This window comes from Heterocephalus glaber, unplaced genomic scaffold (genome assembly GCF_053883595.1).
Source record: "Heterocephalus glaber isolate CG9 unplaced genomic scaffold, H.glaber_assembly_v1.0 deba00001761, whole genome shotgun sequence".
NCBI classification, from domain to species: Eukaryota; Metazoa; Chordata; class Mammalia; order Rodentia; family Bathyergidae; genus Heterocephalus; species Heterocephalus glaber.
This window is the reverse complement of record NW_028258458.1, coordinates 2,351,463-2,375,796: the sequence shown is the minus strand read 5'-3', so window position 1 is coordinate 2,375,796 and position 24,334 is coordinate 2,351,463. Positions and strand designations below refer to the sequence as shown.

Sequence of the window (24,334 nt, the reverse complement as noted above, 5' to 3'; positions counted from 1 at the left end):
CCATCTCCTGGCTGGCTCCTCCTGGCAGCTTTCACAGCCCAGAAGCCCAGCTTGACTCCGTCCCAGACCGGTTTGTCCTGATTCCCAATCAGTGCCCTGTGTCTGCTGAGTGACTGTGTGACTGCAGCTGGAGCCCCTGGTTCCCAGTGGTGGGGCAGCTGCTAGGCAGGTGGGGAGACTCAGGGCTGAGACCCCAGAGGTGGGAGAATGTAGATTCCCAGGCCCCGCCCATCCTGGGACAGAACAGCTACAGAACAAGATGGTGACCCCTTCAGGCCATGTGCCCTGCAGCTTGATCCATCTGCCCTCACACCTGCCCTGAGGCAAGCCCCAGGGGCTCGTGTGCCCACCCTAGCGGTAGAAGCAGGAGCAGGGGCAGCCCTGCAACTGCTGGGGACACAGGTGTGGCTGACAGAGGGTTGACTTGCCTGGAGGCCTCCCCTCATCCTGCCGTGGGGCTAGGTTGGGGTCCCTGACAGACATCCCTCATACCCAGGGGTGACTAGGGGCTGGCGGCTGCCCCTCCTCCAGGTTTACTGTTGGGGGGCAGCTGTCCCTGTGCCCTAGGAGAGGGGCTGCATGGGTCGGCCCCTTCGACTGCTACCCAGGCCTTCGGGGATGAAGGCCCGCCCCCCCAGGCGAGGGCCAGGCTGTGCCCTGCATTCCTGGGGTGTTGGGGGTCTCCAAGCCATTGCCCTGCCCTGCCTCCCCAGCCCGGCCCACTGGGAAGGGACGGGGACCAGGCTGTGGGGTGGGTGAGCACTGGGACTTTAATACACAGAACGGAACTGGTGACACCGAGAGGCAGGAGGAAACGCTGGCCAGCTGCTCCACAGGGCGGGCTGGTCACTGGGAACAGGCTGTGTCGTCTGCTCGGTCAGTAGTAGGGCCGCCTGGGGTTGTTCTGTGGGAGCCAAGGTCACGAGTGGGGTCAACGTGCACGGTGCAGCTTCCTCCCACCCTGGCCCAGCTGAGCCTGGGGCACTGGGGCAGGGAGGGGCCTCTGCTGCACCCCTCCCCGGGACCATGGGAAATCGCGGCCCGGGCGGGAGCACGCACCAGGGGGTTGGGCCGGAAGCGGTAGGCCAGCATCATCCTCTTGCGGAAGGCCTCATACTCGTCGTCTTCCTTGGAGAGCTCCGCCGGCCGGTCGATGCCAAAGCCGGCGCCGTCCACTGCAGTGGTGCCCCTGCGGGCAGGCGGGCGAGAGGGAGTGCACTGTGGGCAGGGTCCCAGCTGGCAGAGCGCCCGCCTCGCTGGCTTTGGCAACGGAATTCATGAGGGCTGGGGAAGGGGCCCCGGGCAGCCTGTCTGCAGGTGAGGCAGAGGGGTGGGGCTGGTGTCACCCTGAGGGGAGGCGCACCCTGCACTCACTTGTTCACGGGGTTCTTGATGCCCTGGCCCTCGGAGCCCAGCCCCTCGCCCTCCTTCCAGCCCATCTTCATGAGCATCTGGTAGCCGATGTTCTCCACTGTCAGCTTGAACTCCTTGTACTCTGAGTAGTCGGGCTCCCGGCCCTCCTGCAGGGGAGGAGGTGGCTGTCACCCTGGGCCCTGGCTCTGCCTCACAGATCTGCCCACTGCTTTGGACCTCACCCCACACCGGCCGCCTGCCCATTGGCCTCGCTCCCACCAGGCCAGACTCCTCCCCAAGTCATCAAAATCTTCATCCCGGGCCCTCAGTGTGCTGACCTCCCTGGCAGCCAGGTCAAAAGGGGCACGGTGGCCAGTGCGATGGCTGTCCACTGTGAGAAAGACTAACGCTTCATTGTTAAGCCATCATTAAGCTACTTAGCACCTGTCTCAAAGTAAAAACTTAAAAAAGGGCCAGGGATTGAGCTCAGTGGTTGCGCCACCTGCCTTGCAAGCCCAAGGATCCGAGTTCAATCCCCGGTACCCAAAAAAAAGGTTAAAAAAGAGGCTGAGGACACAGACCAGTGTGAAGCCCTGGGTTCCATCCCCAGTACTACATACAACAAAAAACAAGACAAACGCTTGGGACGACAGGCACACACTACAGTGCCCATCCCAGGAACAATTTTTCCCAAGCATTAAAAAGCTGTGGCCAATGAGGCTACCACCTTGTTGGCTGAGGTTCTGGGGTACAGTTTCCTAAAAGAACCCTGGGAGAGCCCACAGGAGACGCGGGCCCCAGCCGTGTCTCCTGGAAGCCCGGCACTGCATCCCAGTGTTGGCCGCACCCTGAGGCTGGTGGGACTCCGAGGGCAGAGTTGGATCTGAGCCGCCCAGACTGGAGGCCCAGCTCCCCTGCACCAGCGCTGACTGGAGTGGCAGCTGACTCCCCCTGCAGATCCCTATGCAGACGGTGTCCATCACATACAGGTGGCCCCAGCCACTGGATGGGCTCACCTTGAGGGCCTTGAATGTCTCCATGAACTTCTCCAGCTCGTCAGGGGGCAGGAAGTCCCCAATGAAGTGCTTGCCCCGACCCATCTTCGTCAGCTGCTCGGCCCACTCTGCCAGGAAAGGCAGGGGTGTGAGTGGAGAAGGCGGAGGTGGCAGTGGGTGCCCGAGACCCTCAGGGTCCCCGGGCCACACACAGGGATCCGGCATGGCTCTGTGCCTCCTTCCACACTGAGGAAACCGTGGCCCTCGGAGGCTGGGTTTCTTGCCCAAGTGGCACTGTGAGAAGGGCCCGGGGACCCGTGTGTGGCTTCCCTGCCCGTGCCCTGCACCTGCGCACCCCGTGTCTTGTCCATCTCCATGCGCCGCAGCTGGTGCTCCCAGGTGCCCAGCTCGCTGTCCACCTCCTCATCGCTGTCGTAGCCATGCTGGTGCTGCTGCAGTGCCTTCTCCCACAGCAGCTGCATGTCCTGCATGGCACGCTTGTGCTGCATGATCATGTCATACATCTGCTGCATCTGGAGAGGCCAGGGAGCGGGCATGTGGTCAGAGGTGAGCTGGACACCAGCGTCTCTGCCCAGTGCTCCCCCAGCCCAGCCCTACCCTGAATGAGGGTAGGAGAAGCCCCAGGCTCTGGGCCCAGCTGCAGGCCAGTGTGGCATAGAGCAGCCGGGCCCTGGCTCCCTGTGCCCAGGCACACAGGTATGGTGAGCCCATGATGTCCCACTGCCACCTACTGGGTCCCCAGCCCCTGTGGCCTTACCTCCTGCTGCTCCTTCAGCTGCTTCTTCTGGGCGTCTGACAGCTCTGTGACACCCACCAGGCCCACGGGCTTCCCCTTCTCATAGCCAAGCCCCTTGAGGTCCTGCACTGGAGAGGGGAGACAAAGGCAGTTGGCACCCACACTTGAGCCTGGGTACGGGGTCACAGCACCCAAGGCAGCTGGCACAGGCTTTGCAGGGACCGTGGCCTCAGGGCCTGGCCAGCAGCACCCTGAATCTTTTTTTTGGTACCAAGGATCGAACTCAGGTCCTTGTGCTTGCAAGGCAGGCTTCGGAATCACTGAGCTAAATCCCTGGCCCCTGCACCCTGAATCTTGAGAGCCTCGGGGGCCATACTGGTGCTGGGAGGGCCACCACCTTTCATGGCCTCGTGACCCCTGGTATCACCTTGGATGCAGATGCTGACACCACACCTCAGAGGCCTCAGTGTCACACAGCTAAGGGGTGACAGGGCAGGGACTCTGCAAGGCCAGAGACAGGGCTGAGATATGTGACGGCACGTGTGTGTCATAGGCTTGCGCACATTGATGCTTGGCAGGCAGCCTTGTCATTGCCAGAGCCCAGCACACTGCTCCTGGGGGAGGGAGGCAGCCATGCGCAGAGCTGCTGACACTGAAGTTTGCTTCAGCTGGGGACTGGGCTGTAGCCAGCAACGCTGATTCCTGAGAAGCTGCTGCAGCAGCCCCACCTGGGAGGCGGAAACCACCACCCTTGGCAGGGGCTGCCAGGAAGAAGCTAAGCAGCAGGGGCTGGGCTTTGCTCTGAGCCCTGGACCCCACACCCAGTTCTGCGCACACACAAAAAAGAATCATGCACAGCTGCTCCTTGGCCCTTTCCTGGAAGGCTTGGGGAACACAGGAAGCCCTGGGGGTCTGTCCTGGCATGTGCCTACAGTCCTCTCCTCCTGCCTGGCCCCTGGGGAGGTTCAGAGCCCAGGCTGTGGTGGTAGGGAGTTCAATTTCAGCAGGGGCCTGCCCAGGCCTCTCAAGAGCTGGGTATACCCAGATGCAGCACCCAGTGAGGTCCGGGAATCCTGGCTGGAGCTGTTTTCTAGAGCCCCTACAAGTACAGTGTTGGGATCTTCACCCGGGAGCTCTTCTCCACCTGGAACATCTGAGGCCCTGGCTGGGGTGGGCTCAGATCCTAGCCACAAGTCTTGGGTGAGTGGCAGCCGTCTCCTGGCCCTGGTGCCCAGGAAGAGGGTGCGTGCGACTCCCCCAGGCTCCGGCCTGTCAAGCTGTGCTGTTCCTGCCACAGTGCAGGCTGTGCGTGTGGTGGGGGAGGACAGACAGCAGGGGAGGCTCTCTCACCGGCCTGTCCTTATCTGCAGGAAGATGGCGCCCTTGTGGGCTCGGGGGAGGAAAGGAGGGGAGGCCACACTGGGCAGGGAGGTGTCCCTGTGATTGTGTTACAGAAGGGATCTGGAAAAACTGAACATGGTGGGCACTGTGCTTCTCGTCGCACATTTCCTAAGCTTTCTATGACAGAAAAGCAGCCGTGCACTTAAAATTTAAGGCTGATAACAAGATCCATCCATAGGCCATGGCCAAGAGACTTACTTCAGCCCCAGTAGGCTGAAAGTGAAAGGACGGACAAAGATTATTTCATGCAAAAGTCACTAAGAGAGAGCTGAGACTGTTATGCTAGGGTCAGACAAGATGGACTTTAAGACAGAAAGGTCACTAGAGACAAAGAGAATGTGTTTTTTTTCAGTACTGGGGATTGAACGTAGGACCTTTTGCTTGTGAGGCAGGTGTGACACCACTGAGCTAAATCCCCGGCCCAAGAGAATGTTGTATTTTGACAAAAAGTTTGATACAAGTTGGGCATCGTGGTGCATGCCTGTAATTCCAGTACCTGGGAGGCTGAGACAGGAGGATCACTGAGTTCAAGGCCAGCCTGGGCAACTTAGTGTGTTCAAGATCAGCCTGGACTGCATAATGAGACCTTGTCTCAAAAAACCCCCAAATCCCCTAAAAAAACCCAAAAAAACCAAAAAACAAAAATTTATAGCTACAATTGCACATACTAAAAGAGTTAAAATTGATAACCTGGGCTGGGGTGTAGCTCAGTGGTACAACAGTTGCCTACAAAGCACATGAGGCCCCAGGTTCCATCCCCAGCACAGTAAAAGAAATGGAAATTACTAATACAAGATAAGTTTACAGACATTAAGGTTTAGAAATATAAAAGAAACTAAAGTTAATTATCTTAACAACAGCAATGGAATCCAAAGCTAACATAAGAAAGGAAGTAATAAAAGATCAGCATATGAATAAATCAAATAGGGAATCAAAATGAGAGAAAAATCAGTGAAACCAAAAGTTGGTTCTTTGCAAAGAACAACAAAGTTGACAATCTTTAGATTGACCAAGAAAAAGAGAGGAAACTCAATGACTAAAACTGGAAAAAAATTATCAACCAAGAAGGACTAAAAGAGACTCCTTTAAATAACTATAGGACAATAACTTAGACAACCTAGTGAAGAAGAAAAAGTCCTAGAAACATACAAGCTACCAAAACTAATTCAAGAAGAAGCAGAACATCTGAATAGACTGATAACAAGACTGAATCAGTAACCAGAAGCAGTAACACCGAGTCTCTAACTCTTCCAAAAACCCAGAGAGCAAAGCACCCTGACGCCAATGGCAGATGAAGATGGTATAAGAAATCCACAGACCAATGTTCCTCAAGAACACGGGTGCAAAAATCCTCTGTGCAATGCTAGGAAAATGAATTTGGCGGCTTATTAAAAGGAGTACACACTGTGACCAAGCAGGATTTATCCTGGGATGCAGGCACGGTTTAACACAGGAAAGCCAATCCATGCAACAGACCACATTAACAGAAAGAAGGCGGAAGAAGCACTGGACCACTGTAACTGATGCAGAAAAAGCATGTGACAAGATTTAAGACCTTTTCATGACAGAAGCACTCAATAAATTTGCAGTGAAAGGAATTTCTTCAACTCCACAAAGGCCCTTCCCGAGTTGTGGCTCCATCGCTGGCACTGAACAGAAGGCACAGCTGATGTCACACTCCACGGTGAGCACCCGACCTCACTCCCTCAAGTGTCAGGAACAAGATGGAGATGCCAACTTTGGCCACTTGCAGTCCCCATGGTTCTGGAAGTCTAGCCAGAGCAATCAGGGAAGAAAAAGTAGTAAGAAGGACCAGGACTGGACAGACAGAAGTAAAACTCCCTACTGCAGATGACACAATCGTGTATGGAGAAACTAAAGAATCCGTGGCCAGGTGTGATGGTCACATCTGCTTCTCAGGGGCTGGGCAGGAGGAGTGCAGGTTCCAGTCCTGCCTGGGCACCCGAGCAACACCCGGTTAACAAAATCAGAAACAGAAAACGTTAAAAAGAACACACACATGAACCTGTTAGAACTGCTAAATTTAGCAAAGCTGCAGGATGCTAAATGAACATGCCAAAATCAACTGTCTAGAAAGGAATCCAAAAACTGAAAAACACAGTGTCATTTACAACAGCAGCAAAAAAGAACAAATCATTTAGAAGCAAACATAACCAAAGAGTTGCAAAACTTATGCAATGAAAACTACAAAGTCTTGTTGAAAAACATTAAAGATGAAAGAAATAGATGGAAAGGTATTGTGTCCACAGATCCTTAGGGTGTCAATGTTGCCCAAAGTGACCCACAGATATCCCTGCAAAAATCGCAACAGTATCTGCAGATCAAAAGCCCATCTGAACTCACATCTGCTCTGTGTGGTGCTGGGAGAGCTGCCCGAGCTGGGCCGTGAGTTCCAATTCCAGTTCCAGCACCAGCACCAACACTCCATCCACCCATCCATCAATGGATAAAGTCATTCGGAAACTCAAAGGAGCCCAACTGCTACAGTAGTTTTCATTAAGAAGAAGGAAGGTAGAAGATGCATTCGTGCTTTCACGGTTACTGCAAGGCTACAGCAATCAAACAGCAGGATGCTGGTGTCAGGACAGACACTGGCCATGTAACAGCACCGGGATCTTGGAAATAAGCCTGTGTCCATGGCCAAGTGATTTTTCACAAGTGCGTCATTCGATAGGAAAAGAAGTTTCTTCAATAAATGCTGCTGGGAAAACGGGACATCTCTATGCAAAGGAAGGAAGTTGGAACCTTTACATCATTCACAAAAGGATTAAAGACCTAAATTGAAAGGGCCAGGGATTTATGCTCAGTGGTTCCACCACCTGCCTCGCAAGCGAAAGGTCCGGAGTTTGATCCACAGTACAAAAGAAAAAAGAAAAAAAAAAAAACATTGAAAAATTGGACTTCATTAAAACTTAAAACTTTCAAAAAAAAAACTTAAAACTTTCCTGGTCTCCAAGGACACTATTTTCTTTGAGACAGTAGTTCAGGCTGGCCTTGAGCGCTGCAGTGGTGCATGCTATGACATGATCAGCGGGGAAGCCAGGCCCACCTGACAGGGGTGTGGGAGAGGCGTCCACGTCCTTCTGTACCAGCTCAGCGGGCGGCAGCTCCACCTTGTCTTCTTCGGGGCCCCACCGGCTCTTCCGCTTCCGCTTGGCAGTGGCTGTGGAGGCTGAGGTTGGCTTCCCAGTGACAGCTGGGGCAGGGAGCACGGCAGGCACGGGGCTGGCGGAGGCAGGGCAGGTGGTGGCTGGGGACAAGGGCCTCGCCAGGGCATCGGGAGGGGACTTGCGCTTCGGGCCGAGGTCGGGTGCTGAGAGGGTGCCAGGGGAGCCAGCCTTGGCTCTCCGGAACTCCTCCAGCTTCTGCCGGTAGTATCTGTACCCGTGACTGTTGGGTTCGTACAGAAAGCTGCGGAGGACAGTGATGGGGACATGCTCAGCGGGGCCGAAGCGCTAGCCGCACTTCAGGGCTGTGGTCTCTACCACCCTTCGCCTCTGCTGGACTCAGAATTTGGCAGACCCAGCGTGGGAACAATGTGACCTGTCCTCGGCCTCTCTGGTGGTCTCTGAGCCTCCCCCACCTTCCTACTGCACTGATCGAAGGGAGCTCTACCATGAGCTCCAGCTTGTTTTTGTTGTTTGGGTTTTTTTTGGTACCGGGGATCAAACTTGGGACCTTACAATTGTGAGGCAGGCGCCGGAACTACTGAGCTAAATCCCCGGCCCCTCCAGCTTGTTTTTAAGACATGGTCTTACTAAGTTGCCCAGGCTGACCTTGAACTTGCGTTCCTCCTGCCTCAGCTTCCTGAGTAGCTGGGGTTACAGGCACGTGCCACGACCTGGGTCATGGTCCAGACATGACCCAGCGAGGGACCTTTGTAAAAATTAAGAGACAAAAGTAAAGAAATGTGCACGCCAGGCATGGTGATGCATGCCTGTAATCCCACTTACTCAGACAGCTGAGGCAGGAGGAGCATGGGCCCAGGAGTCCAGGGCCAGCCTGGGCAACACAGTGAGACCCTGTCTCTCCAAACAAAACCAGAAAACCAATAAACACACAAACTAAAAACCTCACAAAGTTTCTAAGAAGGGCAAAGAGCACATGGCTAGATCTGAAAAGACACCCCAGCCAGGAGAGTTCAGAGAGGTCGCGGGTCTGCCATCCTTGGCTTGGGATGGCCCATGCGTGCGAACCGTCAGAGGGGCTGGGCTGTGGGGCACAGCTTTCAGGGCAGATTCCCTCTGGCTCTCTACCTGGGAGGTGAGCTGTCCTCCCCCGTGCCCTTCTGCCATGAGGCTCCTGCCCTAGAGCCAGCTGGCCGAGCAGACCTGGACCAGACCCTCTGAGCTCCTGAGCTGCCACACCTTTCTCCTCCTCTAAGCGCTGCAAGCATCAGGCTGACCTGGCTGCCCTGGGCCAGCCTGTCTGCAGTGAGTCACAGTGTCCACAGCCTAGGGCATGCAGACTGCACCCCGCCCTGAGCCCATGGACAGTCACCAGGGTCACTGGGGTCTCGCTGTCCAGTCCGGTTCATCTCTCAATGCACTACGATCCTCTTCACCTATTTAATGTATCTGGATATTTAAAAAGCGCCTCCCTTAACCTGACACATACGCCCTCGCACGTGCCATGGTTTGAATATGCTCAGTGGAGGCAGGGAGGCCACCATGCTAGCACTGGCAGCAGGGCCAGAATACAGGCGCCTTTCCCTCTAGAAGCGCTCCCTCCACGGGCTTTCTACCTCGAGCTGCCATAGTACAAGGCCTGTGCCAGATGTAGACACCCAGTCTTGGGCTTCCCAGTCTCCAACCTCTTTCCTGGACAAAAGAGCCAATCTCAAGGATTCTATTACCGTGATGGAAAGCTGACCACCAGGCCATGAGAGCAGCGAAGAAGACATGTGCCGCCAACCAGCCTTCCTGCCTCAGTCTCCTCGCCTGTAAGACCCCAGCGTGCCAGGCTGCCTGGGCCTGAGATCTGGGTGCCTAGAGACACACAGGCAGGCATTTTCCACCTGAAGTCAGACAAGCAATCTGCTACGGACTTCTCGTGGCTGTGGGTGACGCTGCCCATGACAGGGTTTCAGGCCACGTTGTGGATGCTCCTGGCTGCTACACTCACTTCAGGAGCACCAGGGGCTGCTGGGCCTGGGACAGGGAGCTGTGGCCAAGCACGTGTGCCCCCCGGCCCTCAGGGTTTGGGGCTGCCTGGCACCCTGAGTGGAGACAAACCAGCCCACTCAGTGAGCCCGCATGCCCTGCTGCCCACCCCCCCACACCACCAGCTCTGGTCTAAGAGGTGAGTGGAAGACGTGCCTGACAGCCACTGTGCCACGGCTACCCAGAGCCCCATTCTGTGCCAGCTTCTACCTTAGCTCTGCCAATGAGCTGGGCACCCACCATTGCCACCCCCAAGCAGACAGGAAGCTGCACAGGTGCCCTCAGCTGTGACGCCAGGAGACCACCTGGGCTCAGGCCGTGGACGGAGTCCCTTAACCTCACCCACTTCCCCTGGAACACAGTTCCACAGTCGTGCCCAAGTACAGTGAGTGAAAATAAACTAAGCTTCTTACTTAAATAAGCTTAGTTAGGCAAACAGAGAGAAGATGCAACTTAAGACACTGGTGGCAAGCCTATAGCACAAGTGACGCAGTGGGCTGTTTGTTACCATGAAAAGACCTAAAAGGTTCGGCATCACTGATCTTAGACTATTTGCAGGGCACACCTGGCAAGCCTGTAATCCCAGTACCAGGGAGGCTAAGGCAGGAGAGTAGCAAGTTCATGTTCAGCCTGGCCATCTTAGTGACTTATTGAGACTTGTCTCAAAGAATAAAAGGGCTGGTGTGTAGCTCAGGGCAAAGGCCCTGTGTTCAATCCCAAGTACACCCACAACACAAACTACTAACACTGGCGGCCCAAACTTGTGACCAACAAATCAATGGCCTTCAGCACAAACCTGATTTGGGGCTCTGGCTGCTGGGTACTGGACGTGGGAGTGGCTCTCCCCAGTCACCTGAGCCCTGGCCCTCCCTGTGCCCAGCCCAGGTCCCCTCAGCCCTGCCTCCCAGCAACTGCCCACTTCTCTCCACCTAGCCACAGCCTGGCCAAGGCCATGGAGGCACAGCCGGTCCCCTGGATCTGCACCCATCTGCACCCCGACCACCTGGGCATGGCGCCCGAGGTCTCTGTTCTCCCCTCCTGTACAGCAGCTGCTCTCAACTGGCAGGCAGGGACACCAGGCCGAGGTCACGATGCCTGGAGCCGATGACATGTAGATCAAGAGCCCTGGGGCTGCTGCTGCTACACCTCCTGCTGCACGCTCCGGCCCATCTGCTTACTGAGTCAGCCCCCACTTCACAAGAGGCCACCCGTGCCACAGCATCCCCGAGCACCCCTGCGGCCTTGCCCTGCAGCAAGGACAGTGGCAGTTCCCAGGGGCCACCAGCCTCTCCAGTCCAGAGCAGGCACTGAGCCTTCCCGACGGATGAATGAGCAAAGGAAGCCAGGCCCAGCCTCAGGGTAGAGGGAGACCACAGGGCTGGGGTCAGCAGGGGCTGTCTGTCACCTGTCCCTCTGTGGGCCCCACACACAGGCAGGGTTCCCACTCTTTAGAAGCCCATTCCCTGCCAGTCCCCTCATGATAAAGGGAGACCCTAGGAACACAAAGACAGTAAACGAGGACCAGGAAACATCCCCAAACCCCAGAAATACTGAGGGACACACATGGTTAGCAGCAGCTCCCTACCCTATCCCAGCAGGCCCAGGTGTTCCCGTGAATATGCACCTGAGAGCCAGGCCTGCCATCTGTTACAGAGGGCGCAGGCAGATGCCCACGGGGCACCTGGAACACGCAGGCCTCAGCAACACCTAGGGCTGATGCTGCTTGGCAAACGCCTGTGCAGCAGCAGAGCCGGGCTCTGGGGCCTCCTGCAGCACGGTGCAGCATCCTGCACAGCCAGGGAGCTCACCCCTTACCTGAAGGCCTGGTTCTCGCGGTTGTTCTGGAGGGCGATGGTTTCCACCTCAGGGCCCCCATCTGCTATGAACCTGGCCAGCTTTTCTGCGAGGTTCTTGACCTCTTCATCCTCTGGGGGTGAAACTTTAAGCAGGCTGTCAGTACTGAGCTCAACTCACCACACCCAACAGCCTAATTCCTGCTAAGAGCCCGAGGCCAACGCGTGGGCACATTTTAGGAACGAGGCAGAGAGAAACAGGCAAACGGGAATCAGATTACTGCACTGGGACCAAACCAGAGTCAATACAACAGTGCACCCCAGTGCCCACCTCCCACCACCCTAAGGGCAGCATGCGGGTCTGGGCTGGGCAGGGAAGTGGGAGCCCCTGCCCTAGCCTTTCTGCAGGCACCACCCACCCCCGGGCCGCATGGCAGTGGGGCCCACCCTCCTCTCCTGGGGAGAGGGCAGTGTCAAGGGCTGTGGACTTGTGAGTCCAGTTTGAACATCAACCCCTGCCGCCCCTCAGCACTTGGCTGAGGTTTTACACCATTAAAGCTGGAGACTGGCCGGCAACCCCGCTCCCCGAAATGCAGTCAGTCCCCCAGCTGCATCTTCCCTGAGCCCCCAGCAGCAGGCACGGCTATGTGCTCAGCACCTAGCACAGGTGTTCCTGTGAGGATCCCGAGCTTCCTCGGTCCCTCCTGTGCTGAGCCCAGCTTCAGGACCTGGCCCTGACCCTCTTGAGAGCGCCCTGAGGGAAGGCTGGGGTGCAGTTTCCCGGTGCAGAGGGCGGTCTCACTCCAGCCCCAGTGCCCCTGCTGCAGGAGGTTGCAGCCCCATTTACCTGGGGCGCCTCCCCGGAGCCTCCCTCCCCTCTGCCACCTACCTTTCTGAGGGGCTGCCTGTAACTTCTGTGCTTCCTTTCTTATTTCAGCCACCTTCTTTCTGTAGTAGAGGAATTCTCTGCTATTCTTATCGTGCAAAAATCTGGAGAGGAAGAGATTTGCGGCGGGGTGGAAGGTGAACTTCGGGGCGGGTTTCCCCATCAGGCAGTTTCTCCCATGCAGAAGCACCCGGAGCCACAGCGACCTGGGGTGTGAACCCAAGTGCTCAGCTCAGTGCCAACCTGGTCACCAGGACAGGGTCACAGACACATCCGAGTGTGGGCAACACCGTGCAGCAAATGATACTCACGAAAATGCTGGGTTATCCTTGTAGTCCTCCATAGCTACTTTCTCTAACTCGGGGCCTCCTTCTGCCACAAAGCGGGCCAATTTCTCTATCACTTTCCGAGTCTCGGCTCCCTCTGGGGGTGAAACTTTAAGGAGGCTGTCAGTACTGGGGCTCCACTCCCACACCCCACAGTCAATAGGCGCGCTCTGGCTCAGGCCACGACGGAGGGGTGGGGAGAAGAGGTGACAGGCCGAGGTCGCCGCGTCTCGGTCGGTCCAGGCACAGAGCGTCGGTGAGGGGTGCGAGGGCCGATCGTGGCCTGAGTCCATCCCTGGGCTGCAGAGGGAGCATGCGGAACCATATCCGGCCTCCCCTGCTGGCCTGGGTTTGGGGGCTGGTGGTGGAAGGGAAACGCTTAATTCTTTTCTTTATTTGCCAGTTTTCAGTGTAACACATCGGTTCCCTTCCATCCTTCAAAGGTGACAAATTCTCTTTTACAATTAGCATTACGAACTCTGAGTTAGACACTCTGGGTGGGTTCAATCCACTGCCATCAACGTCCTCAGACGCTCCGTGGCTGGCGGAGCCTCTTCCGGCTGGCTCCCAAGAGCTCGGGGTCATCTCACACACTTCCTGCCCACACCTAGAGCCAGCCAGCTCTCCAAGAAGTCCTGGCTTCCGTCAGTGAGAAACTGCTCCAGACCATCTGGGCGCTAGGATGCCCGCGGCAACGGGCTTAACCATTATCTCGGGGCCTTGGCAGGGAGCGGAGCTATAAAGATATATTTTTATACATGGATTAGCCTCCCCATCTGAGCCGTGCAGAACCTGTTTTCGCATTTCTTGCTGGCCCATTTCTGAGGCTAGTTTGCTAGCCTCTCTACAGACCACATCCCTTTTGTGAAGCTCACAGGAAAAATTTCTCGTCAGCTGGTAAGGTACCTGGCAACTGAACTAGGTGCTGCATCTGTAGCGATTTTTTTTGGAGGCAGGGTCTCGCTATGTAGTCCAGGTTGGCCTTGAACTTGCAGCAATGCTCCTGCCCCAGCCTCCCAAATGCTGAGATTACAGGTGTGCACCACTATACCCAGCTGCCGGCTTTCTGCAGCAATCTTATTTGTTCTGCTGCTTGGGCTGCTGGGAAGCTTAAGGGGGTGGGGGCAGGGACATATATGGCCTGAGGAGGGCCCAGGGGCGTCCTATGCCTGCCTTTCCCCCAGCCTCACCCTCCTCCCACATGCCCTACGAGAGCCTGGACCCCGTTGATGTTTCCGGAAGCAGGTACACTTGTGGGGCCATGTCAGGGGTGACTGGAACAGGTCCCACAGGCCTCGCTATGCCCTGTGTATCCCACAGAGCAGCCGACCTGACAGGGAGCACCCGCAGCTGCTGGCTCATGGCGGGGGACTGCTGGGCCTGGCTGGCTTCTGGGAGTCTGCAGCAGGCACCCTCAGGGCAAGGGTGCTGCGGCTGTCACCGCACACTGCAGGGCCCCTCTGTCTGCCCTTGCTGTCAGGGTGACCGGATGGTGACACCCAGGCCTCCACTGGCTCAGGGCCCCATATGGCACATGCACAGGCTAGGTGGCCAGGAGTGCTGCTCGGCTGTCTTCTGCCCTCCACCCTCCGTGGTCACCAAGGACGGTCCTTTCCCCAGGGAGAAAGAACCACCTCAGCCTGCCCAGACTGGGAGGGACAGGCCACCTGTGCCAGGAAGGTGGTCCCCATCGTGTGTTGGATGAGAAGGGACATGAGGACACCCTGTGCCAGTGCTGTCCTGAGATGGGCCACGTTGGTTTCCATCACTCGTGGGACGAAGCACACCCTGCTGCTAGAGTCCCGAGGCTGTGCCCCTGCACACCTCACCCTCCCCTTTGCTCTCCTCAGCCCAAAGGGCCCCACCCTGGCCAGCAGCTCAGCCCAGAGGCCCAGTGACCACGATGGAAGGGAGGGGAAGGGGGGTGGCACCCTCACAACTTACCTTTGATCTCCAGCCACTGCTCGTAGTCTTCCTCCTCATCCTCGTCGGGGGCCTGGAAGACGCTTGGGCGCTGTGCCACCGGCAGCTGCTTGGCGTGAGAGTAGTTCTTCACCTGGCCCAGGGGGCTGCCCAGCCCCAGGCCCGCCCGCTTGCTGAGCAGGAGGGGCCTCTTCCCCGCGCTGGCGCTGGCACTGGGGATGGGCATGCTGGGGGTGGCGCTGGGGGATGGATCTTGGGATGGAAGGAAGGAGGCGCGCTCAGGTCTGCAGCTCACCAGCATCACCGCCCTTCCCATCTAACCAGTGCTTCGGCCCTGGGCTTCCCAGACCAACAAAGCAAAGAGCCAGGTGACGGCTCAGCTCTTTTGGCTCAGATCTGGACCCCAGCCCAGCTCAGGGGCACCCCAAGATGAGCCACTGCCACTGAGACGGGGAGATGGAGCCAGCCTTCTGGGTGCTCTCAGCCTGAGACCCTGGGGGAAAAGGCCTCAAATAGCTCGTCCTCCCTTTCTGTGAACCTTTGTCACCTCCAGAGGACTGAACTCTCAGCTGCTCCCTAGGAAACCTGGCAAAGGTCAAAGGTCAGCTGTTTCACCAGAAAAGAAAGCCTCAGACAGGTCAACTGCACCCCACGGATGCAGGCGGCCCGTGTGGGGGTGGAGATTCTCACACTCGGCACACCTCACTGTCCTCCTGTGGGGTAGGAGGCCCCCAACCTAATGATGGACAGTGTCCCATCCCTCAAATCAGAGCCGCCGTCAAGGGTGAGGGGAGCCCCAGGGGACGCACCGGGTGCTGTCCAGAAGGCCTGGAGGTGGGCTCTTCTAAGCCACGCCCTCCTGACCCACAGGACACGATGCATCGTGAAGCGGCCACCCCACCCCCACGGGCTGTGCCCTAGGCTGGGTTTGATTTCCAGCCTCATGTGGGCCACAGATTCCCTGCTGTAAGGGGGGCTGAACTCAATGAGAGATTCATGGGTGCTGACAGGAAGGTAGAGAATCACACTGGGTGAAAAAGAAAAGCAGGGAACGAAACAATGCTGTCACTAATGCTTGAGCGACAGGACGACAACGGAGGCATTTGGGCCACACAATTTGTGTGGCCACCTTCCTGTGGGGTTTTTCCTCATTAAATTAAAAGGTAAGTTAATTACATAAGATAAGGTAAGTTAAATTAGAAGATGTAAATGAGAAGGTATCTACACTATCAATTCTGGGCAGGGAGAATACTGAGACTCCATGTGCACTGAGGCAGCCTGGTATACAGATGGCGCTCAATAAATGCCACTGCTCTGTGCTAATAGTCAGGGGTCCCCAGTTACTTCCAGGCTGCCTGCCCTATGTATCAACCACAGCAGACCCTGAAGCCTGCTGTTCTCAGCCAAAACCAGGGTGTCTGAGGCCAGCCTGGCACTGTGCATGCCCTGTCTGCAGGTGGCCCCTTGTGCCACCGGTGGCTTCCCTGACCCCTGCCCAATGCCCCAGGGGAAGGGTCCCCACCTGGCTCCTTGATTGGAATCTGGCTTATTGGCCCCTGCTCACTGGGTGGCAGCTTGGGCCAGATCTGATCTTGCCCCTGGTACAGGTGTGGTAATGGGCAGAATGAGGGCATTTGATAAACTCAGTGTGAGCCAGACAGGTCTGCTGTGGGACCTGTTACTCTCAGTGTAACAGGGGTAAGGGATGGGCTGTACTCACCTGTGCTGGTCTGTGCCTTCTGCAATTTCAAAAACTGCTGCAAGAAGCTACCGTCGTTGGCAAACTTGTTGGAGATGCTGGAGTTGTGTGCGTTTGCAATTCTAGAAGCCAGATGAGGACAGAGGGTAAGCCAGCAAGGGACGGGAAAAGTGACCAGCACCACACCCCTGTGCCCACCCTGGGTTCCCCCTTAGAGGGACCCAAACTTTGCTTTCAATGGTACCTAGGGACAACTGCTCATGGCATGCACTTCATTACCTTAGGTTACCTCTACCTGAGCATCACCCTTCCAGTTCCAAATGGTCCCCATGGAGATGACAGAATGGCTTTTTCCATTTTGGTGCCAGGGACTGAACCCATGGCCTACTGAGCCCCACCTCCTCACCTTATGATAAATTTTATGTTACACATACTCATATTCTACCATAACAAATATTTTTTAAAAAACTAGAGGGAAACCAGAATATAAAACTGACCCTAACTTCAACCCTAAACTGCTTTTTCAGTACTGAAGATTGAACCCAGGGCCTTTGCACTACAGTTACATCTCCAGCCCCCTCCTTTTTTTGAGGCAAAGTTTTGCTAAGTTACTAAGTTCCCCAGGCTGGGCTCAAACTTGGGACCTTCCTGCCTCACCCTTCCAGATGCCAAGATTACAGGCATACACCACCACATCTGGCTTCTTCAGGTATAAATCTTGGATTTTGCTGTTTTGGCTTTCACAGTGGGGAAACAACCTTATTTCCTAAGTTTCCTGTGCTATGTACCTACCCACCCAATGTCCCCAATTCCACTGCCCATTCCTGGGGGTGTGGTCCCTTGGCCTCTAGAAGACCTTCACACAGGCAACCCTGTAGGCCTTTCCCAACCCTAGGTGAGCTGGCCCACAAGTAGTCACTCAACAACCAGTGTGAATGTAGCCGAGCATTGTGGAGGTATCAGGCCCTGTCCAAGTCCCATCCTCATAAGAAGCCCCAGCCTCTGGAAAAGGTACGAGCTCAAACAGAACTTTGCAGGTTAACATATCCCTCGCTTCAGACCCCAGAGGAAGGGGCCTACCTCTCTGATCATTAAATGGAAGCCTGAGATTCTTGACCTGCTCAAAACCCCTCAGTGCGGGCTGGGGACATGGCTCTGTGGTGAGCACTTGCCTAGAATGCCCCAGGCCCTGGGTTCCAGCCCAGCACTGCAACCCCCTAAAAGATGACAAAAGTCCTCTGTGCCCTCAGTGTCCCTGGGACAAGCAGTCAGGAAATCCTGCTCTGTGACAAACCCTGTGGCAGAGGGTAGGGGTCAGGCCACCCTGATACTCACAGGCTCTCACCCCTTCCTGGTTTGACCCAGTCCTCTTGGTGGCCCCATGGTGGGTGCTATGTGTGGGGACAGTGCCTTTCACCAGCTCTGGGGTGCATTGGTAGCCCTCTGCTAGAAGCCCCACAGAGTGCTAGATGCTTTATTTTTTATCTCTATGGTGTTGGGGATGGAATCTAGGCTTCACACATGCTTGGCAAGCGCTCACCACAGACCCACACTCCAGCCTGAAGTCTGGGTTTTCACTGTGCGTTGCATGCCTGACCCTCACCCTACAGCTGGGGGGTGGGGGGGCGAGGCGGAAATAACTGCTGATGCATGAGTCGGCAAGCCGCCCCCAGGCTGTTACACACTGCTCATTTCTCTCCTCACACTGAACTCCCCGGGGCCCCTGGGCATTCCTTGTATCCTCAAGCTGTGGCCAGTTACAGGCACACACCAACACTCACACACAAGACCCTCTGCTCATGATATTCTGAGAAATGCAGGCCCTGGGAGGTACTCACTCGCCAGGGTGCGGGGGCTGAGGGCTGGCCACCTGATTCTGCTTGGCTTTCTGCTCCATTTTGGCTTCAATTTCCCGTTTCTTCTGAGCAATGAGCTCTTCTTGGTGAAGGATGTTCATGTTCATCTTTCCAGACTTGGGGGGAGCAACCCCAAACCACCGGTTTGCCTTTCCTGGGGTGGGAGAAGCAGATCACAAATCACCTTAGCTCCACAAACATCCAGGATGGGCCACCCAGCAATTGATGTCACACATCTAGCCCTCCATGCAGTCAGCAAACACAGAGCACCTGCTACCTAGCTGGCCCTGTACTAAGCGCGGAGCAAGAGAGATGAGACCTTTGCCCATTCAGTACTTGCCCCTGCCTGCAGGGACAACAGACCTATAGCAAAATAAGTAAACAAATAACTGCAAATCATGGTAAGAACTCTGCTGGAACCATAAAAGGGGGACAGTAACAGAAAGGGACCTATACAGGCATGCAGTCAGAAAATAATCACCAGAAGAGGATACTTAAGTTGGAACTGGAGTTTAAAGAGGCAGCATCATGAAAAAAGAAAGGAGGGATTTGGATAGAGGACGGAGCAGATGCCGAGATCCCAGGACAGAAAGAAGCCCTGTGTCTCTGAGGTCAGGGAGGGCCCCAGTGTGGTCGGAGCAGGCTGCTCCAGGGCTAGGTGGAGGTGAGGCAGGACGAGAGTCTGGATTTCACTTTAAACGTTTGAGAAGTGACAGGGGAACATTCAGTTTAGCAGCAAGATCCAAGGGGTCTTTCTATTTTCAAGTTCATTTCAGTGACTAGGTGATCATTTGGTGAAAGAGCACACAGGCAATGAGAAGAACCAAGGAGGCTTAGTCTTCAAACAAAAGATGATGGTGTCTTTGGACTAGGGTGGTAGCCCCTGAGATGGTGAAGACAACCCCAAATTTTGTTCCCAGTGGCACTGGGACTACAATCCAAATTCTGGAAGGTGTTTTTCCAAGCCTTGTCAGAGATCTCTCCTCCTTACTTCCATTTCATTCTTCAAAGGGACAAACACAGCTCATCCCAGGGCCTTTCCACTTGCTGCCTCACCTCTGGGGAGAGGGCCGCCCTCCATGCCATTCCACTGATGGCATCTTCTCATCTCAAATTCTTCTGCTCAAAAAGGTCTTCCCTGCCCACCCTCTTCTCACATCAGCACAACCGTCTCTTTGTAAATATTTGCTGCTAGTGCACTGACACCCCAGTTTCTACCTGAGGACAGGAGGGCCCTGTATTGGTGCCTGCTGGATCCTCGGCGCCCAGCACAGTGCCTGGTACACAGCACTTACCAGCTGGATGAACGCATCCTATTCTGGGGGCGTAGAAAGAGCAAGACTTGGGGAAAAGTGGGTTCAAAAGCCCTGACAACGTCCGTACCGGGACCCCCGAACGGTTCAAAAAGGCAGCTTTTTCAGAAAGTGGGACACGGGCCAGAGAGCTGATGCTACAAAGAGGGGTGCAGGACTGCCGCCCTTTCCGGCATCGGACCTCAGAGCAGCCCTGAAGAAAGTTTTTGGCATAGGGCTGGCCTTCGGGGCGGCCTTGACGGAAAACTGGGCGCCCTCAGCGCAGCAGGCAGGAGCGACCAATAAACTGGGTCTGGGGTCTCAGAAAAGAGCGGTGCAGAAGTCGCCACTATGTGCTGCCCAGGGGCCGAGGCGAGGGGACGGCGGATCCGGTTAGGACCCACAGGAGAGAGAAGTCGCGTCACACAGCCGGGAGGACCCAGACAAGCTCCTGAGGGGAGGCGGGGGCTGTTACCTGCAACATCCCGGTTGTCCATTTTGAGACTCATCCAATCCCACAATGCTTAGGCGCCACCCGGGATAACCTGTTATAGTGCGCATGGCCTCATGGTAGACGTAGTCTGCAATGGGCAGCCACTCCGGCTGCTGCCGAATACCTGTGGTCTGCGCCCCAAAAGAGCAAGCCTCAGCCTAATGGGGATATAAAGTCTCAGTCTCGATGATCCAGGGGTGTTACCCTTTGTCCCACCTTTCTTTACCTGCGGCCAACCGTAAATACAGACTGCATATCCCAGGAAGCCTTTTTGAGGAAGATCTCGCGTGGGCTGCGGGAGGCGCCCGGCCCCGCCCCGCGCGCCTGCTTCCGCCTCGCTGTGGAGGCGGCTTGTTGTTGTGAAGGCCAAAATGGCGGCTCAAGCGGCGGCAGCGGCCCAGGCTGCTGCGGCCCAGGCAGCACAGGCCGAGGCGGCCGAGTCGTGGTACCTGGCACTTCTGGGCTTCGCCGAGCACTTCCGCACTTCAAGTCCGCCCAAGATCCGCCTGTGTGTGCACTGCCTGCAGGCCGTGTTCCCCTTCAAGCCGCCGCAGCGCATCGAGGCCCGCACGCACCTGCAGCTCGGCTCGGTGCTCTACCACCACACCAAGAACAGCGAGCAGGCGCGCAGCCACCTGGAGAAGGCTGTGAGTGCGGACGGGTCGCGGCGGGGCGGGGCAGGCGCCGTGCGGCGCCCCAGGCGGGCGGGGACCGGGGCGCAGGGTCCTGAGGGCGGCGGGACCCCGCGTTCTGCTCTCTGGGCCCCGGCGGCTTCGCCCTCCGCCTATTTCCGTTTCTGGTGACAGTTGGGGCTGCGGGACCTCCCCCTCCTCAGGGGACTGGGAAAGTTGCTGCTGCTTAGGATCCGCAGGATCCCCAGATCCTCAAGTTCTCGGGAGGATCCCACTCAGACCCTGCAGAGCGGTCTCCGGGCCTTGCAGCCCCGGGAGCATCGACGTGAACGCGTCCACCTGAAGTGATTCGGGATAGGGGAGGGTCGAGGTGACAGCGACTCGAAGTGGGGAGGGTCGGGTGACAGTGGCTCAGGATGGGGGAGTCGGGGTGACAGTGGCCTGGGTGTCTGCGTCGCGGCCTCAGTGACTCAGGATAGAGGGAGGTCGGAGTGGCAATGACTCAGAATAGAAGGCCACAGTGACAGTTCAGGCGTCGCCTGGGAAGCTGAAGTGTGCCTCCAGGAAGACCCAGGAGGGCATCGCAGGCCACCTTCCCTTAACCCGGCAGTCTGGAAGGTCTCTTGACCCCGTTTGTGCGGACATCGGGTGGGAAGGTAAGGCACAGGCAGAGCCTGAGGTTAAGGATTTGAGGTCCTGCGAGGTGAAATAGCGAATCTGGGTTCCAGGACCAGTTCCCCAGTGAGGTTGGGGGGCAGATCCCCCAGCGCCTACTGTCTGTCCACTAGTGACTTTTCCTCCCCCATCCCTTAGTCCATCCCCTTTCCGTGAGCCCCCATCCTCTTCTTGACTTGTGACATCTTGGGGCTTCAAAGACTGTGGCAAAGTGGCTGTCATTCTGCACTTTAGTAAACTTTCTGGCTGTGGGATTGTTTCTTCCCTCCGTGCGTGCGTGCGTGCGTTCGTGCGTGGTAGTAGAAACTGTACCAGGGCCTTTACACTGAAGTACAACACATCCCCGCCTTTTTTTTTCCTCTTTCTTTTCTGAGCCGAGGTCTCGATAAATTGCCCAGACTGGAGCCAAACTTGTAATCCTCCTGCCTTAGCCTTCCCAAGTGTTGGGATGACAAGTGTGCCTATTACCCTGGTCCTCTCCAGCACACCTGGCTTGTTTCATTTTCCAGCAATGCTGTGCTCCAGTCAGACTCCACCTCCCATTGTCATTTACCCACCTCCCTTCTGATTCAAGAGAAACTTCTTGAAAAGAATAAAGCAGCTGGGGATGTGGCCCAGTGATAGAGCATTTTTCTAGCACACATGAGGCCCAGGGTTCAATCTCTACTTCTGCCAAGAAAAAAAAAGAGGCACACCTGTCATCCCAGCACTCAGGAGGCTGAGGCAGGAGGATTGCTATGAGTTCAAAGCCAGCCTGGGCTGAATAGTGAGTTCAAGGCCAGCTTGAACTACATAGCAAGACCCTGCCTCAAAAAACCCAAAACAGAGCCCGGGATTTAGCTCAGCGGCGCTGCACCTGCCTTGAAAGTACAAGGTTCTGGATTTCCTGGTACCAGAAAGAAAAAAAAAAAAGAAAAGAAAGAAGAGAACTTTAGTCCTTGGAATCAACTTCCTTGTTTCAGGAGTAAGGTGGCCTGGGCTGGGAGAGGTGAAATGATTTACCTAAAGCCAGTGAGTTAGGAACAAAACCTGGCTCAGACCTGGGCTTAATTGTCACCACGTTCCCTGCCAGGGCTCTGTGTCATTGTTCTGGTGACTTTTTTTCCTCAAGAAGCCGATACTAGTTCAGCTCCTGCCAGGGCCTGGGCCCATGTCACACACCAGGGTCTTATCGAAACAATCCAGGCCTCACTTCATGTTTTAGCAAGGGAGAAATGAGCAGCGTTTAGTAAGATGTGAGGTAGTGACGATGTGACCCTGCCAGCAGCTATGACACTGAGTGGGCTGGAATGGGTGAGGCAGGATCCCAATCCCTGCGAAGGGCGCGGTCAGTGGCCTGGAGAACCTGAGCTGCTTGGAGAGGAGCAGCAGTGGGTGGCTGGGCTCTCTAGGGCTCCACTGCATGTGCCCTGCTGCCCAGCACCTCCAAGCCACCTGCTGGTTCTGAAACCTTCCTTCTCCCTGTTAACAATCCTCCAACTCCACGTGCTCAGCCTGCTCCCCGCAGTGCTTCCCAGGTACTGTGTTTGTGCCGTATTTCGCCCGCTCAGCCAGTCGGGGGTGCAGTCTGGCCTGAAGTTGCTCTTTTAGCCACGAAGCTTCAGGACCTGTGATTTAGCCCACCCCCACCCCGTCCTTGTGAAGTGCCTTGGTTGAGTGTCACAGTGCCTCCTCTGCAGAGTCCCGCAGTCTTCTCCATGGCTCGAGCCAGCTTGACGCTTAGAAGTCTCTCTCACTCACATCCCCAGCCAGGAACGTGTCTGGATTTCACTTAAAACAGCACTGTTTCCTGTGCTGTTTGCCAAGGATAGTTGTGGTTTTTTGGGTTTTTTCTGGTACCGGGGATCGAACTTGGGACCTTGCGCTTTTGAGACAGGCACTGGAACCACTGAGCTAAATCCCCAGCCGAAGGATAGTTGTTTAAGATCTCCTTTGGTGTGACCATACAAACGTCCTCTTTCTTTTTTTAAAGACAGGGTCTCACTGTGTAGCACAGGCTGGCCTTGAATTCCTGGCAATCCCCTTGGCCCAGCCTCCTGAGTGCTGGGATCACAGGTGTGCGCCACCATGCTGGACTCCCTACATACATTTTTTAAAAAAATCTTCATTCTCACCAGGGATTTAGCTTAGTGGTGCTGTAAGGTCCTGAGTTCGATCCCCCCCTGTACCAAAAAAAAAAAATCTTCATTCTCTCTTTTGGTCCTTGAACATGAAGCTAGAGGGTCTCGCCCATGCTAAGCACATGCTCTACCATTGAACTACAGCCCCAGCCCCTTTGTTCTTTCTTTTTTTTTCTCAATATGTTACCCAGGCTGATCTCAAAATTGTGGGCTTGAGTGATCCTCCAGCTTCAGCGTCCTCCTGAGCAGCTGGGACTACAATTATGCACCATTGTGACCAACTCTTCATTCTTTAACTGTTCATTTTCCCCAGAATGCAGCTTTCAGCTTTTTTCTGTTCTCTCCCAGAGCCACTCAGTAAAGAATCACAGCCAGCACAATGATACGTACCTCTAGTCCTAGCTACTCTGGAAGCTGAAACAGGAGAATTTTCTTGAACTGAGGAGTTTGAGGTCACCCTGGGCAATGTAGTGAGACTTTTTCTCTTGAAAAAAAAAATCTAGGCCAGGGATGTAGCTCAGTGGTGCCGCCGCCTGCCTCACAAGCCCAAGGTCCTGAGTTAGATCCCCAGTACCAACAACAACAACAAAATGTAGGCATGGTGGCCCACACCTATAATCCCAGCATCCTACTGTGGGAGGCTGAGGGAGAAGGATGACAAGTTTGAGCCCAGCCTGGACAACTTTGGGACCTAGCAAGACCCTGTCTCAAAAAATAAAAGGGCTTGGGCCGGGGATTTAGCTCAGTGGTTCCGCTGCCTGCTTTGCAAGCACAAGGACCCGAGTTCAATCCCCGGTACCAAAAATAAATAAATAAATAAATAAAAATAAAAGGGCTGAGGGTGGAGCTCAGCCCGGAGGCCCTGGGATCGATCCTCAGTGTGGAGGGGCATAAAAGCTTCTCTTAGAGAGGGTTGCTGGTTTCTAGTTCTGAAGAGCAAATAGCCAAAG

General features: G+C 55.7%; 2 protein-coding genes across 13 annotated transcripts in view; one reads left to right on the top strand and one right to left on the bottom strand.

Moving 5' to 3' along the window:
* Nucleotides 1-747: 747 nt before the first annotated feature.
* Nucleotides 748-20,201, bottom strand: Sugp1 (SURP and G-patch domain containing 1). 3 transcript variants are annotated; one of them, XM_087201904.1, is made up of 14 exons: nt 19,940-20,201; nt 18,155-18,326; nt 16,338-16,438; nt 14,632-14,869; nt 12,680-12,862; nt 12,372-12,472; nt 11,505-11,628; nt 7,577-7,938; nt 3,127-3,233; nt 2,704-2,881; nt 2,370-2,476; nt 1,375-1,520; nt 1,060-1,189; nt 748-904 (listed from the first exon to the last, which is right to left on the bottom strand). In XM_087201904.1, the coding sequence occupies exons 1-14, from the start codon at nt 19,971-19,973 to the stop codon at nt 878-880; spliced, it is 2,010 nt and encodes a 669-aa protein (XP_087058030.1). In that variant the 5' UTR covers nt 19,974-20,201; the 3' UTR covers nt 748-877. The 3 variants fall into 3 exon arrangements, with proteins under 3 accessions (XP_087058030.1, XP_004873488.2, XP_004873489.2); XM_004873431.4 differs by having other exon boundaries at nt 12,372-12,574; nt 12,680-12,803; nt 14,639-14,869; XM_004873432.4 differs by having other exon boundaries at nt 12,680-12,803; nt 14,639-14,869; nt 19,940-20,195.
* Nucleotides 20,202-20,287: 86 nt separating this feature from the next.
* Mau2 (MAU2 sister chromatid cohesion factor) overlaps nt 20,288-24,334 on the top strand; it is a 32,856-nt gene continuing 28,809 nt past the window's right edge. For 7 of the 10 annotated variants that reach the window (XR_015447597.1, XR_015447596.1, XR_015447598.1 and 4 more), the window contains exon 1: nt 20,288-20,604. Coding sequence is in view for 4 of the 10 variants with exons in the window: in XM_021251185.2 (XP_021106844.1) it covers nt 20,329-20,604 (276 nt within the window). In the remaining 6 variants the exon portion in view is untranslated. The remainder of the gene's footprint in view (nt 20,605-24,334) is intronic. The other 3 variants (XM_004873435.4, XM_004873436.4, XM_004873434.4) reach the window with 2 other exon arrangements.

Bases quoted from the DNA above. Each gene is read 5' to 3' on its own strand.
- Sugp1 (XM_004873431.4), bottom strand. From the start codon at position 19,973: ATGAGTCTCAAAATGGACAACCGGGATGTTGCAG. The intron at 18,327-19,939 runs GTAACAGCCCCC...CTCCCACCCCAG, and splicing joins GGACAACCGGGATGTTGCAG to GAAAGGCAAACCGGTGGTTT. The intron at 11,629-12,371 runs GTAGGTGGCAGA...GCCTGCTTAAAG, and splicing joins ACAGGCAGCCCCTCAGAAAG to TTTCACCCCCAGAGGATGAA.